Here is a 16,928-nt window from a genome sequence, read left to right on the forward strand (position 1 = left end):
ATTTCCATAATCTACTTTAATTTTCTCCTCTTTTAACAATGAGGGTCATTACCGATTACACCATATATGAAAGCAATGCCTTACATTTATTAAAAAAAGTGCCACTGTCCTCCTGCTTGCAGATTATACATTCGAAGCTGGCAATACAAATCAAGTCAGCTTTGTGTGTTTTTTGTGACATGTCGTTTGCTCTCATAATAAGAAGAACATGCGCTATAGCAAAGGCCACGATCAGAAGCAACAATTTGTTTTTTTCTATGACGCATGCAGAGTAGGTTTTTGTGTTCAGAAGATGGTAGAAAGAGAACAATGGCGGACGTGTTTTTTGAGTGAGTAAAAGTAATAAGTAACTTATACTTTCCTAAAACCGTCTAATTGCATGTTGGTAGACATGTATTCAAATCCATTTAGGATGGGGCAGATCTTACTTTAGAGTTTCATTCCATTGTGATTTGTAGCAATTTTAAATGAACCTTTGCTTTATCACTATAACATTACAGAATACCTCTACGTGTGCTGAGCTGCAACAATTTATGACACAACAAAACTACTGCATCTAGATCTAAAAGGCCTGCACATCATTCTAAACCTGGTCTGCCAGTTTACTTATCTCAGGCCCTTTAATGATTGGTAGAATATCACTCCATAAAATCTTCAAATTTCCAAAAAGCTACTGGCTTAATATTGACTTCATAAGAAGTTCATAAAAACTGAAAATCAATTAATCATTAGAATTCCGTATCAATTCTTGAGGCGTATAAATTCATTCAGTAATGAAAAATCACATAGGACAGGTTTACATGTGATGGATATATTACTGTTTAAGTGTATAATTATACATAAAAGTATGAAATAAAAAGTAAATCTAACATAACTTTTATGCCATCTAATATTTTAATAAAATACAGTGACTTTGTATTTTGTTAAATAGTCTATAATTAGTGGTCAACAGGTCCTTTCCATTGTAACAAAGGCACTATATAGGCGCCGATCCGACACAGACTGACACTGGAGGCACATATAAAAGCAAATTAACTTTTATTTTTCTTCACCTGTGGTGTACATCTTCCCTGTGTCCCACAGGCAGTACACAGTCCCAAAAGCACCAAAATAAAACACACACTACTCTTTGCATCACCACTCCTCTCGGCAAGTATTGTCCTCCACTTCCTCCCGAGTCAGGCTCCCGGAGTGGTGGCTGCTGGCCCCTTTAATAGTTCACCCGGAATTGCTTCAGGTGCTGGAGGCAGCCCAGGAACCCCTGCAGAGCCTCCTGGTGGCCACCCCGGATCCCAACAGGGCTGTGGAGAACTCCATCTCTCATGGAGCCCTGCAGGTATCTGAGGCACCACAGTCACCCAAAAGGCCTGCCACCAAGTGGTCCGGGGGAGGTGCTGCACAGTCCATGCTTGCTACCCTGGAACATATAGAGAAGGGGTGTCCCGGCCAGCTGTCCGGCACACCATCCATAGTCATGTTATGGGTCTTTTGGGGGGGGGGGGGGGGGGGATGGGGGTAGTAGGTAGGGATTGATAACAGTCCATTCTAGCAGCATCAGGCACAAGAGTGGAATCAACCCCGACAGCTGACCCTTTCTATTACTTTAAAAATGTAGTATTTTATGAGATAACCAATTATACAATTCAATGGTACTACCGTGTTGTACCGTGTTAGCCATTATAAATGTAGAGAAAAGCCAAGCAAAATGACACCTTTTACTGGCTAACTAAAAAGATTACAATATACAAGCTTTCGAGGCAACTCAGGCCCCTTCTTCAGGCAACAATTCAATGGTAAAATATTTGAAATGTTTATTTTTGGTTAAATGCCAAAAAGATTAAATATTAACTTTGGCATTAATTAGCATGTTTTAGAAAATTTCAACAGTATACAAATAAGTAACTTTCTAAAAATAAAAATAATGAGTATTTTTCCTTACAAAAATTATTGCTTGAAACCTAATAAATGTGTTGAGTTTTTTTTATGCTGTGGAGTGACTTAACCATGGGTTTTATACATTTTACTCTGGATTGCTGTCTCATATTCTAAATTTGTTCCAGATTCAATATGTTTTTAACACGTTGTCAAGATAAAAGAAATAGAACTATGATAATTGAGATAGGAAAAAGAGATATAGCTCTTGGAGATACGCAGACAGTGATTACAATAATACAAAGACAATTTCAACTGTCAGATTTTAGGTTTGAAATCTTTTATACACTTGCCTACACAGCATTCTCTGAATGAACCAAGGAAGTGGGAGGAATTGTCTCAGAGACATACAGAGATTCAGGTTGAGGAGGAAATTAAAGTCAAAGCTCTTTCAAACTTTTCCTCAAACCTGTATGTCTGCTCTGAAGGACAAAATAGTACATGAATCTGCAGAAGAAAAAAAAAAAAGTGGCTAAATTTAGAGCATCACTGCTGACACTCTTTTTCCCCAGAGGTCTAAAATGTCCCATCTAAAGGCCAGCTGCAGTTGTTATAACTGGTTAAAGGCACTGAAGTGTAATTTAAACGTAAAATATCCTGCTATTTACTCACTTTTTCAAAAATGATGTACACCTTAAATGTAAAGATGTTAAGCTTTGCCCTATTGTAGACTAAAGGATTATCAGTTACCTTATGAATTTCAAGTTTGCAGTTCTCAATTTTCTTTCTGCATTGTATGCACGGAACCTGTAAAATAGAAAAATCAGTCAGCATTATTGTTAGCTGCCCTTTATTTTCAATGATACATACAGTCTCAGAACGAGATTAAATTAACTCAATTAGTAAACAAGTAAGGAAAGAAGCCCAGCTACCTGGCTTGGAGATTAATCATAAATGCATAACTAAAAATAGAAGATAAAAGATGTAGACTTAAGTAGGAAGTCAGGTTTTCCCACCTCTCTTAAAATGTCATGAGAATTTCACTTGGAAATAAATGTGTGATATGCTATTTTTGTTGAATGAAATAATAAGGGTAAAGTGTAAAAAAGATCATCACTATTACATTTTGAAGGTGTTATTACTGAAATACATTAATGGGATGAATGGCTGGGTAGAGATTTACTTCAGTCCTCACCTTCCACTATTGCTTTTGCACCAATTCATTGTAGAAGTGAAGTCCACTATCGAGTCCATAAAAGTAATGCAATACACCTTTAAGTATTTTTCTTTCTACTTTAATATCTATCAAAAGTGGTCCAAGAAAAGACAACTGATTAACTGGCAGCAGGGTCATGGGTGTCCAAGGCTCACTAATGCCGATGGTGTGCAAAGGCTAGCCCATCTGGCCAGATCCCATAGGAGAGCTACCATAGCACAAAAATCGACAAATGTAATGCTGGCCATGAGAAAGGTGTCAGAACACATAGTACATCACAGTTTGCTGTGTAGAGGAGGAAGTTGAGAGTCACAACTGGAACATGGAGCAACGGAGGAAGGTGGCCTGGTCTGATGAATCACATTTTCATTTAGAACATTTGGATGCCTGGGTGCATGTGCATTGTTTACTTGGGGAAGAGATGGCAACAGGATGCACTAAGGGAAGGAGGCAAACCAGAGGAAGCAGTGTGATGCTCTGTGCAATGTTCTGATGGGAATCCTTGGGTCTTGACATTCATGTGGATGTTACTTTGACACGTACCACCTTCCTAAGGATTGTTGCAGACCATGTACACTCCTTCATGTTAGTGATATTCCCTGATAGCAGTGGCCTCTTTAAACAGGATTGTGTGCCACACTGCAAAAGTTGTTCAGAAATGGTTTAAGGAAAATGATAAAGAGTTCAAGGTGTTGATTTGCCATCCAAATTTCCCAGATCTAAATCTGGCCAAGCATCTGTGGGATGTGTTAGAGAAACAAGTCCAATTGACTGATGTCCCAACTCACAACTTACAGCACTTCAGGGATCTGCAACTAACATCTTTGTGCCAGATCCAACAGAATACCTTCAGAGGTCTTGTGAAGTCCATGTCTTCATGGGTCAGAGCTGTTTTGCCAGCACGAGGGGGGCCTACACAATTTTAGGCAGGTGGTTTTAATGTTGTGCCCAATTGGCATGTTTATAAATACATGCAGGATGCTACTGTGCTTATACTGAGGCAGATTTCGCAGCAACAACATAATGCACAGCAGAAATGACCCTAGGTGTTTTTCTATTACAGGCAAAAACTCTACAGGTAGTGATAATTGTGCACTAACTACATTAAAAATTAGATACGACACTTTGTGTATTTGCTAATATTGTAGATAAAGGTAATTACAATGGTCTTGCTGCAGAGTTTTTGTTTTTTCAGTGATCAGAAAGCCCACTTATGCCAATTACTTAGATATTCACCTGTACACCTTGTTATGGATCAAACTATCTAAATACCACTGAACACTGTCAGTACATGCTTACACATTGCATTCATTCTAATATATTTGTTACTGTACTTTACATAAGCTGCGCTGCACAAAATAACGCCTATTAACTTCCTGAGTTGTGAAATGCACTTCAAGAGTCACTGGGAGCCACGGTCTACGCCAGCAGTATCAGGTCCAGAATGCACATTCGACTTATTTTCTGTTAAAATATTGTGTTGTTATGGTCAGATTTAGCATGCATTAATCAAAATGAAAATTCTGCATTTTTCAAGTCACACTTGTTATTTCACAATCATGGTACACATTCAATTGCCACAGACGATTGTGCTCATAAGTATATTAAATACATTTCTAAAAATATTGCTTTCGTTATTATAATTTCAAATGGGATTTATAGGGCAAATGATCTTAAAACTTATCAATGTCATTTTTTTTTGAGAGATTGTGATATTTCTTAAGAAGTATGGCTATGCTCTTCACCTCATTGCCAGTCCCCTCTGTGGCAACCTACATTTATCACCCCAAGGTTGGTTTCCTGTAGCTTCTTTCATAAATGTCCTAGCCCAATGTTACTAGATTGTTTACCTCTTTTGTAAGTTACTTTGGATAAAAGTGCATGCTAAGCAAATAAGTGTAAATCTAAATGAATGCTTCAGATTTGAGAGCTTAGAGTAGGATTTTTGTAAGGAAATACATGAATAAACTGTCACATATGACAGGGATATATCTGACCATGAAGAATAGAAAGCAATTACATGCTAAATAATTTTACACATGTGCACTGTATTATTTTATTTACAATTTATAAACAATGTTTCACTTAAGAAGACAATTTCCAACTGCAAATTAATATATAACACACCTGGGAAAAAGTAAATTTCACCTGAAAAATATCCAACTTATTCTTTAAATGCAAAAAGTCCCAGGCTCAACTTTCTCTCTTGACCTCTGACACAAATCATTTTACTTAAATGATTTAAATTTCTTTTTTTGTTTACAATGCAAACCATAAAACTATGTTCATCAGGTTTCTTCCCTACCTTCCGGTGCTCTCTGTCCCGATGTTCCTCCAGTTGGTCACTTGGAACAGATTCATCACAAAGTGGGCAAATGGACAGGAAGCGGTGGCAATGTACAATATGGAGGGAGAAATTGGCTACTGCTACCTCCTTTTTACTGCAAATATCAAAATAAAATAGTATTAAAAGGGGACATTTTATTTTCCTGTTGTTAAAGATTATGTGGGTTCATTTGTGATGAACAAGTGGAAAGTACCAAGAAGACTACTAAATCCAAATTAAAGAATAGCCAAATGTCAGGTACTATATCCAGGAAAGACAGTCGAACACGACATTGTCATGGCAGTCATTTCAGGAGTAATGCCTGAACCACCAACAGTATTTTCCTATATTTTTAAACACCTGGATTAATTCTTGTTGTACACTGTGCTATGGTGTTTAGAATTACTGTATATTGGATACAAGAAAAGCCATCCTCTTCCCTGTAGATTTAGACTATGTCTGCACTTTTCTGGGTCAATGATGAAATTAAAGAAGGAAATTCAAATTTGTATTCCCTCTGAAGATGGCAATATAACTTGGTTAGATGATGAAACAGTAATTTCAATAAAACTCACAGATAGGGTGGAAAAAATATTTAAGAGGCAATTTTTTTCCTTCACTGACTGAAATTCAGGTTCATTTATAAATAATTAGGGGTACTTTACTAAATGTAGAAAACAAATGTTTTACCTTAGCAGAATAGTAATAAATAGCAATTTGCTTAGCCTCACCAATCACAGAAAAAATGACAAACCAAGTTGTGAAAGGATCGGATTAGAGATAACAGATCTTTACTATCATGTACACTGCGAGAGTATAGCGTAATTTTTGCGTCACAGTTGCAGTAATGATGCAACAAATACAGTAAATTGCTAAGAGTAGCAGAAGATAAATGCATACATACAGTACATAAGTAAATAACTGATCCAATTTTTTCACATTTTTTATAGAAACAAGTGTCAAAACTTGAGCAATATACTGGCAAAAAAAACATTTCCTACAGGTTTGGATGAAATACAGTGGGGCAAAAAAGCATTTAGTCAGCCACCAATTGTGCAAGTTCTCCCACTTAAAAAGATGAGAGAGGCCTGTAATTTTCATCATAGGTATACCTCAACTATGAGAGACAAAATGAGAAAAAAAAAATCCAGAAAATCACATTGTCTGATTTTTGAAGAATTTATTTGCAAATTATGGTGGAAAAAAAGTATTTGGTCAATAACAAAAGTTCATCTCAATACTTTGTTATATACCCTTTGTTGGCAATGACAGAGGTCAAACGTTTTCTATAAGTCTTCACAAGGTTTTCACACACTGTTGCTGGTATTTTGGCCCATTCCTCTATGTAACTCTCCTCTAGAGCAGTGATGTTTTGGGGCTGTCGCTGGGCAACACAGACTTTCAACTCCCTCCAAAGATTTTCTATGGGGTTGAGATCTGGAGACTGGCTAGGCCACTCCAGGACCTTGAAATGCTTCTTACGAAGCCACTCCTTCGTTACCTGGGCAGTGTGTTTGGGATCACTGTCATGCTGAAAGACCCAGCCACATTTCATCTTCAATGCCCTTGCTGATGGAAGGAGGTTTTCACTCAAAATCTGACGATACATGGCCCCATTCATTCTTTCCTTTACACGGATCAGTCGTCCTGGTCCCTTTGCAGAAAAACAGCCCCAAAGCATGATGTTTCCACCCCCATGCTTTACAGTAGGTATGGTGTTCTTTGGATGCAACTCAGCATTCCTTCTCCTCCAGACACAACAAGTAGAGTTTTTTTCATCTGACCATATGACATTCTCCCAATCCTCTTCTGGATCATCCAAATGCTCTCTAGCAAACTTCAGACGGGCCTGCACATGTACTGGCTTAAGCAGGGGGACACGTCTGGCACTGCAGGATTTGAGTCCCTGGCGGCGTAGTGTGTTACTGATGGTAGCCTTTGTTACTTTAGTCCCAGCTCTCTGCAGGTCATTCACTAGGTCCCCCCGTGTGGTTCTGGGATTTTTGCTCACCATTCTTGTGATCATTTTGACCCCACGGGGTGAGATCTTGCGTGGAGCCCTGATCGAGGGAGATTATCAGTGGTCTTGTATGTCTTCCATTTTCTAATAAATGCTCCCACAGTTGATTTCTTCACACCAAGCTGCTTACATATTGCAGATTCAGTCTTCCCAGCCTGGTGCAGGTCTACAATTTTGTTTCTGGTGTCCTTTGACAGCTCTTTGGTCTTGGCCATAGTGGAGTTTGGAGTGTGACTGTTTGAGGTTGTGGACAGGTGTCTTTTATATTGATAACGAGTTCAAACAGGTGCCATTAATATGAGTGGAGGACAGAGGAGCCTCTTACAGAAGAAGTTACAGGTCTGTGGAAGCCAGAAATCTTGCTTGTTTGTAGGTGACCAAATACTTATTTTCCACCATAACTTGCAAATAAATTCTTTAAAAATCAGACAATGTGATTTTCTGGATTTTTTTTTCTCATTTTGTCTCTCATAGTTGAGGTATACCTATGATGAAAATTACAGGCCTCTCTCATCTTTTTAAGTGGGAGAACTTGCACAATTGGTGGCTGACTAAATACTTTTTTGCCCCACTGTAAGTGCAGTTTCAAATGGGAAAGTAAGGAAATTCTACATGGAAACAGAGCGTTAAAGCTATGTATTAGTCCGATAGTGATAGTCATACATATTCCATTATTACTAATTAGATTAGATTTGATTAACTCTATTAATCCCATGGGAAAATTGAAATGCATACAGCAAAAGAAAATAAAAAACAAGGACACAGACTCACAGGACAGATAATGCAGCCTATCAATCACTCACATATATACACATACTGTATATACACACACACACACCCATGCACGCACAGAGTCTCCTCCACAATTATAGGCACCTCTGCTAAAGAGGAGTAAAAATGTTTATAAAAATCACCTTTTGATGAACTACCTTAGTCTAACAGTAAAAAAAATAGTCAAATTCAACCTGAAACTGAATTTCCTCATCAGGAAATATTTTTTTACGAAGCCTGAAGTGCCATGATTATTGCCAACCCTGCATTTAATATTTCTTACAACCTTCCTTTGCCAGTACAGAGACTTCTATAACACTGAATGAGGCTGGAGAACACAGGGCAGAAAAAAACATTTGTGACCATTCCTCCTTACAGAATCTCTCCAGATCACGTATGGTTCCCTGTGCCCTCTCCTCTTTAGCTCACCCCTTATAGTTATCATTCTTTTAATGCCAAACCCACCTTGAGTGTTTGTTGCAAAAAGCTCAATTTTCATTTCACCTGACCATAGAACACAGTTCCAATCTGAAGTTCTAATAGTGCTTAGCAAACACCAGCCACTTACCGGTACATTTATGGTTATATTACAAGGAAGGCTTTTTTCTGGCATGCCTTCCAAATAATCTGTTGGCATGAATGTGGCATCTGATCGCAAATTTGGAGACCTTAAGATGTTACTTCTTTCTGTATTTTTCCAACACTGATTCTTGGGGATTTTTTTAATCTCTCTTACAATCATGGTCATTGTGTGTGGAAGCAAAATAAACTTAGATCCTTTTCCAGGCAAACTGATAATAGTTCCAGTTAATTTGAACTTTTTAATTATTGCCCTAATTGTAGATATGGGTATTTTCAGGCAAGTAACAATTTTTAAGTCCATTCCCAGGCTTAAGAAGGTCAACACACTTTTCACTCATCTCAGTTGTGCGTTCTCCTATCTTTCCCATGTTAATGAATGAATACTGTATTATGGACTCAGTGCTACTTCATATGTATATCCCAGTGAAAGAGGAGCTCATGGATTACTTCTTGAATGTTTTATCACACTTTTACAATTAAAAAAGCCAGATATAAATGGAAATTGTTTCAATTACACTTTGTTCATAAGAATTTCTAGAGGTGCCAATAAGTGTGGTACATGTGGCTTTGTTAAAAATAGTTATTCCTTGAGGAGGGATTATTTTTTCTCAGAATAAAATTTACTTCAATTAAAGGTTGGATTTCTCTCATTTTTCAGTTTTAAGATTAAGGTGATTCACCAAATTGTTATTTTCTACAACACTTTTTACTCATTTTTACCAGGAGTGCCAATAATGTGAAAATAAGTCATCTTAACATACGCTCTCTGGTATCTTCTTGTACAACAGGTCTGGGTTGTTCAACAAACTCAGTCTATCCATAAGGCAGACATCCAGGTATTTAAATTTTGCACCACCTAGATCTCCTCCCTGCAGCTTCAAAGTCCAACTACGTGTTATTGTGTTTCACCGTCTTTACTTTCTAACTTACATATCTTAAAATTGATACTGGGAAAACTATTGATTCATCTATTGGGAATATTGTTTGACAGAAAATCTCTAAATTTCAATATTCTCTCATTATTCATAGATTGGTTTTATGAGAAACAGTACAGATATCTGAAGCCAAGAAGAGGAGTCTTAATAATTTATGCTCCTACTTTCAAAGTAGAGTGGTATGTATAATCAAACCAACATAAAAATAAAAATTCCTCCATCTCTCTCGCTTTCTATAATATACAGTATATACATACACACATAACACACAGTGCCATCTATAATGTTTGGGGCAAAGACACATTTTTCCTTGACTTACCTCTCAGCTCCAGTTTAAAATTGCCAACCAAACAATTCAGACATGATTAAAGTGCACTTTGCAGACTTTAAGGGCATTTGCATATATTTCGGTCGCACCATGTTGAAATAACACTTTTTATATGGTCATTTCAGGGCACCACAATGTTTGGGAAAATTGGCATCATACATGTTTTTGATTACTCAGGTGTGTTTCTTGCTTCTATTCAGAGACTGCTTTGGTGTCTGTAGTTGCCATTGTTCGACATAAGGACAATAGCTGTGCCAACAGTAGTCAAAGAAGCCATTATGAGGCTGAAAAATATGAATAAAACAATTACAGACATCTGTAAAAGCTTAGAATTACCTAAATCAACTGTCTGGAATATAATCAAGAAGAAAGAACGTACTGGTGAGCTCAATACTCACAAAGGGACTGGTATATATATGTATGTATGTATATTATATATATATATATATATATATATATATATATATATATATATATATATATATATATATATATATATATATATATATATATATGTATATGTATATTATACAGTGGTGTGAAAAACTATTTGCCCCCTTCCTGATTTCTTATTCTTTTGCATGTTTGTCACACAAAATGTTTCTGATCATCAAACACATTTAACCATTAGTCAAATATAACACAAGTAAACACAAAATGCAGTTTTTAAATGTTGGTGTTTATTATTTAGGGAGAAAAAAAATCCAAACCTACATGGCCCTGTGTGAAAAAGTAATTGCCCCCTTGTTAAAAAATAACCTAACTGTGGTGTATCACACCTGAGTTCAATTTCCATAGCCATCCCCAGGCCTGATTACTGCCACACCTGTTTCAATCAAGAAATCACTTAAATAGGAGCTGCCTGACACAGAGAAGTAGACCAAAAGCACCTCAAAAGCTAGACATCATGCCAAGATCCAAAGAAATTCAGGAACAAATGAGAACAGAAGTAATTGAGATCTATCAGTCTGGTAAAGGTTATAAAGCCATTTCTAAAGCTTTGGGACTCCAGCGAACCACAGTGAGAGCCATTATCCACAAATGGCAAAAACATGGAACAGTGGTGAACCTTCCCAGGAGTGGCTGGCCGACCAAAATTACCCCAAGAGCTCAGAGACGACTCATCCGAGAGGTCACAAAAGACCCCAGGACAACGTCTAAAGAACTGCAGGCCTCACTTGCCTCAATTAAGGTCAGTGTTCACGACTCCACCATAAGAAAGAGACTGGACAAAAACGGCCTGCATGGCAGATGTCCAAGACGCAAACCACTGTTAAGCAAAAAGAACATTAGGGCTCGTCTCAATTTTGCTAAGAAACATCTCAATGATTGCCAAGACTTTTGGGAAAATACCTTGTGGACTGATGAGACAAAAGTTGAACTTTTTGGAAGGCAAATGTCCCGTTACATCTGGCGTAAAAGGAACACAGCATTTCAGAAAAAGAACATCATACCAACAGTAAAATATGGTGGTGGTAGTGTGATGGTCTGGGGTTGTTTTGCTGCTTCAGGACCTGGAAGGCTTGCTGTGATAGATGGAACCATGAATTCTACTGTCTACCAAAAAATCCTGAAGGAGAATGTCCGGCCATCTGTTCGTCAACTCAAGCTGAAGCGATCTTGGGTGCTGCAACAGGACAATGACCCAAAACACACCAGCAAATCCACCTCTGAATGGCTGAAGAAAAACAAAATGAAGACTTTGGAGTGGCCTAGTCAAAGTCCTGACCTGAATCCAATTGAGATGCTATGGCATGACCTTATAAAGGCGGTTCATGCTAGAAAACCCTCAAATAAAGCTGAATTACAACAATTTTGCAAAGATGAGTGGGCCAAAATTCGTCCAGAGCGCTGTAAAAGACTCATTGCAAGTTATCGCAAACGCTTGATTGCAGTTATTGCTGCTAAGGGTGGCCCAACCAGTTATTAGGTTCAGGGGGCAATTACTTTTTCACACAGGGCCATGTAGGTTTGGATTTTTTTTCTCCCTAAATAATAAACACCATCATTTAAAAACTGCATTTTGTGTTTACTTGTGTTATATTTGACTAATGGTTAAATGTGTTTGATGATCAGAAACATTTTGTGTGACAAACATGCAAAAGAATAAGAAATCAGGAAGGGGGCAAATAGTTTTTCACACCACTGTATATATATATGTATATTATATATATATATGTATATTATATATATATATATATATATATATATATATATATATATATATACTGTATATATACACTGTTGGAATGGCAAGGGAACCATGAATGCCCAGAGAAGAAGCACAAGGTGAAAGTTATCACACAAAAAAATGAATGTGGTTTATTACATTTCTTCCCAATTCTGCTGTTTTTACTTTTTTATTGTCTTGTTCCTTAGTGTAAAGACCCATAAAACAATTTAAAATGCTAGAAGATGAGCAGCCAAAAATTCATTCAAGGATTACAAGTTTAGGTAAACTGCAACCAAAAACCATCATATTATCATTTGATCCATTGAAAGTCATTCACAGCTGAAATTACTGTTACCCGAGAGCTTTGCTTGTTGATTAGGAGGCCAGCAGCCATATAAACCAAAACAATATGTCAATGTCTCCCAAAGTTACTCTGATTTCAGCCAGTGATCAGGTCTATTTTTTCATTTTTTTCTCCAGAAATTAAAAATTACAAAAAATGGTTGGCACATGCAGAACAAAAAGCTTTATGGTACAATTGTGCGGTGGTTGTATTTTAAAAATCTTTTTAGGAAGATTCGATCCATCCATTTGTGACGATGCGGGTTCTGCTCCAGGCTCCCATCTCCAGTTTGGGAGCTCTTAAACCCGACACCATCGGTAATGTAACCGGATGAGCTGGACCTCATGGTGCAAAGGGAATGGTGCAAATTGCTTTTATTTAAAACAAAACCAAAAACAGTGTCTGAATAAATAGTGCTGTGTTGCAGTCATTAAATAAATAATCCATTAAAACAGGTAAAAATCTCAAGACATTTAAAACAAGGCTAAAATTAGATTAAAATCCTTCTAAAGACATTGGGGTCACACCAGCCAAGCTCTGCTCCTTCCCAGCCTCTCCAGCTCACTCAAGGTATATTCAGCGGAAGAGACTTCAGCCACCGCGATCCTCATTCTACTGACCCTTGTCATGGCTGCCTCCACCAGTGTCTGCCTGACTGCTCGGGGTTGGTTGTCCTCCAGTCTTCCTTCTTACACTTAGTCATCCCTCGGATCCCTAGGTTGGTCTTTTCCCCGATCGTACCCACTCTATCAAAAGCCTCAGTGGGAGCGATCCTGTTCCATGAGCGTCAATCACTCGCTTCATCTGGGACCCCTGACTGCACTGACCTCTCTTAATTTTACAGCGGGCTGGCTCGTCCACTCTCTTTCCCCAATGCTGCGCTCTCTGCCTCTTCCTTTATTTTTACCGTCCTCTCTTTTCTTCCACATCGCGCTTCTCCTGTTTATTATGGGGACGTGGATCAGGTGTGGCAATTAGCAGCTCCCGGCTTTAATTAGGTATGTGGACGATTCCTCACCTGTGCACATAAGCAAGGAAAATGCCTGCCTCAAGCAGCGTCCAGGAACCGCTCCAGCCACACTATCATGCCCCCTTCTTTAAACCGCAAGTGCGGTGTTTATCTATTTAAAAACTGGCCTTTTCAATCTGAGCTGTGGACCTGCTAAACACACTATTTTCTGTGCGATTTATCCTATTCAGGGTCATGGAAACTGAATCTTCTCCCAGTACCATCACAGGTAAGACAAGAATCAATCACTGGTCACGCACCCACAAAATGTTCTACTAACAAAAATGCTGGTCTGTTAATTATATGTAATACAACAGCTCCAAAACAGCTACATTCTCAAAAAAAAAAAAAAAAAAAAAAACTTTTGTCATCAACATCAATTCAAACAGACAAAATAGTAGTTACTGCGGTTTCCAATACAGCTCAAGAGTCAATTTTCAGCTTAGTTACTGTCTGCACAGAGTTTGCATTTTCTTTATTTGTCCTTTATTTGTTTGTTTGTGAAGCCTATTTTAAAGCACACAGGCATCTCAAAGACATGCAGGTTGGGTTAATTGAAGACTCTAAATTGGTCCAGTTTGACTGAAAGTGCCTTGAAATAGTCAGATGTTCTGTTGCTGCCTTGCACCTGATACTGCTAGGACTGGCCTAGCCCATCCAAAACCCTCCACTGCAATAGATGGGTTTGGCAAACAGATTAGCAAATGCCAAGCTACATATATAAAATAGAAATGCCACTTTACAACTTCGAAACTAACAACTGAATATGTAATATTTATGAATTTAGGGACCACAAAGCAGTCATTGCGGAAAAGTGGGAGTATCAGAAATTCTAGAAGTAAAAATGCAAGGGTACATGTCATGATAGCTGATAGAAAAAGATACATTTTCATTTTTGTAAATTCTTGTTTTATGCTTTTGATTTAGTCTTTTATCCCTTGTTTATAAATGAGATAATTCACATGCTTTTAAAGTAATAAAAAGAAAAATCTGGTAAGTCAAGCCTAGTAACTGTACTGCAATTATTAGAGGTGACCCATGGCTTCTAGAGGGCAACCTGACATAGCACATTATGTAAACAGCTGAGAAATAAGAGTTATTATAAAGCAACAGCAAATTACAGTGTATTAAGTCAAATGAGGCTTACAGGCTAATTACACGGTGATGACAAACCCCAGTCTTTTCCTGTGAATACAGCTTTATTTCCAGATAGAAATATAATATTTCAAATGTTCATGTAATAATCCAAGAAACTACCCTCTCTCACATCCCAGAAGGCCTATTCACACATGTTGGCTATACCAGAAATAGTACAGTAAACAAGTATAAAAGGAGAATTCAGAACACAACTTAATACATCAGTTTTCCATGTGAAGAACTATGCATTATTTCAGAAAAACTACAGCCTTGGCTTGTGTGGACAAAGAAATTAAACTACCAGGTCATGCACAGACAATATCATGAGGACCTTTAATGAGTTAGACTGACATGAATGCATGTCGAACCTATCATAAGATTATCATGTGATAAAACCTGCCAAGCCTTTAAGTGGCTCATGAGCACCAAAATCAGTTTGTAACTGCAGTTTAATTTGCAAGTTGAAAGGTATTTATAAAGTGTTGTAGTATACAGCAAAATAAATGGAATACTGAGACAAAGAGTTCACAATATAAGATGGAAATGGTCCTATTGGAGGTGTTCATGCACTGCTTGCTCATCTTTCATGAACACCTTCCCCTAGTGATGGGTAAAGGATAAAGGGCCCAGCAAATTAATGAGCTACTCTTATAACTCTAAACATTTATAAACAGATAGATGATATACTGTGACTTTACAAGCATCTCATTTAATAAAGTAAAATTTTGTTTTTGTACAGTGCTTTAGTTCTTCTAAGCACCGGCCAACTCGACCTGTATTTTGTTAAGATGCCACAATATTTTAACTTCAGCTAACTTCATCACAACCATTCACCCAATGCCTTGTCAGAAACATCACCATCACAACCTTGATACCTATGTTGGGCTCTACCCAAGCTATGCATTATTTTGAAGGGCAAGTGTTACTATACGATATTTCTCTCGTCCTTACTTTCCTCTCTCTTTAGTGTTAGCTAAAATAGTAGCACACCTTCTTCCATGAAATCCATATTGGTTTGTCCTCTGATGCAAATTCTTCAATATCCTGATGGAATCAACAAGCTGGCAGGTGACATTCACCAACTCCTCTTACATCTGCCGACTTTGTCTGGATTTCCTGATTAATGCTGTTCCTTCATATCACATCCTACTTTGCTTATCCGAGTTTTACTAATCCTATTCATTAACGCTCTTACATTCAGTTAAGCTTTCAGCTGGAACTTTCAACATGTACATTAGCATTTGTACTAGTTTCATTTATCTATCCATTTTTTAACCTGTTTTCCATTACGATGCTGATGGCAGTCAGAGGCTATTAGGGTAGCCCAAAGGAGGTATCAGTGGGGACACCAGTGCAACACAGATTAGATTAACATATACAAACCCATATTTATTTAAATTAGACCAATTTAGAGTCATCCATGTTCTTAGGATGTACAAGGAACCTGCTGTACAAAGAAACACCACAACCACATAGGGAAAATTGTCATTCTCCAGAAATTTAGTAATCAGGCAGTAATCAGGTATCAGATTCAATCAAATACCATGAAAATTTGATGCAGCAGCTCCACTAACCACAGAACCATCCAGGCTCCTTTAAATAAATGCACTTTACAGAAACTTCCTTATGTTCAAATATTGGATCAATGTGCCATAAGGCTTATTCTAGGGATGTTTCAATCCAATTTTTTTAAATGCAGATACCGATTTCATGTTACCTGATCAGCCGACTGCAGTTTTTTTTTTTTTAACAAAATTTGTTACACTGGAAGTGTATTTTTAATAGTTAAACTATAGACCACAAGACCACAGGTGTTAACTATTTATTTTTAATAACAAAATTAAATTCCGTAGACTTTTTATTCAGTGACCATAAAATACTAAAATTAATAAAACTTCCTTAAAATACATGTTTAACTAATAAAATATGCACAAAAATATCTATCCATAATACATATGACATAAAAGAAAATAAAATGCTTCTCATATTTACTTTATTTCTGTAATGTTCCTTTCTGAAACAAGGCTTAATTAAAAACAGTAGTTTTTACCATTTCACTAACAATAAAGAAATTATGTATCTATATATACATACATACACACAATTCACACAATCAATTAATTGATATTTGTAAATAACTATAAATGCACATTTTAATCATTTAAATCATTTCAGCTTTTTACTGTGTTTTTTTCTTCAGTGTATCAGTTACACTT

The 16,928-nt window shown here is 37.2% G+C and overlaps 1 protein-coding gene across 1 annotated transcript in view; it reads right to left on the reverse strand.

Moving 5' to 3' along the window:
- Positions 1 to 16,928, reverse strand: part of xaf1 (XIAP associated factor 1) — a 44,375-nt gene that overhangs the window by 11,130 nt on the left and 16,317 nt on the right. Inside the window, exons 2-3 of the mRNA XM_028806689.2 lie at positions 5,394 to 5,529; positions 2,623 to 2,679 (exon numbers count right to left, since the gene is read on the reverse strand). Of these exons, the coding sequence (XP_028662522.1) occupies positions 2,623 to 2,679; positions 5,394 to 5,529 (193 nt within the window). The remainder of the gene's footprint in view (positions 1 to 2,622; positions 2,680 to 5,393; positions 5,530 to 16,928) is intronic.

This window comes from Erpetoichthys calabaricus, chromosome 8 (assembly GCF_900747795.2).
Source record: "Erpetoichthys calabaricus chromosome 8, fErpCal1.3, whole genome shotgun sequence".
In the NCBI taxonomy this organism is placed as follows: domain Eukaryota; kingdom Metazoa; phylum Chordata; class Cladistia; order Polypteriformes; family Polypteridae; genus Erpetoichthys; species Erpetoichthys calabaricus.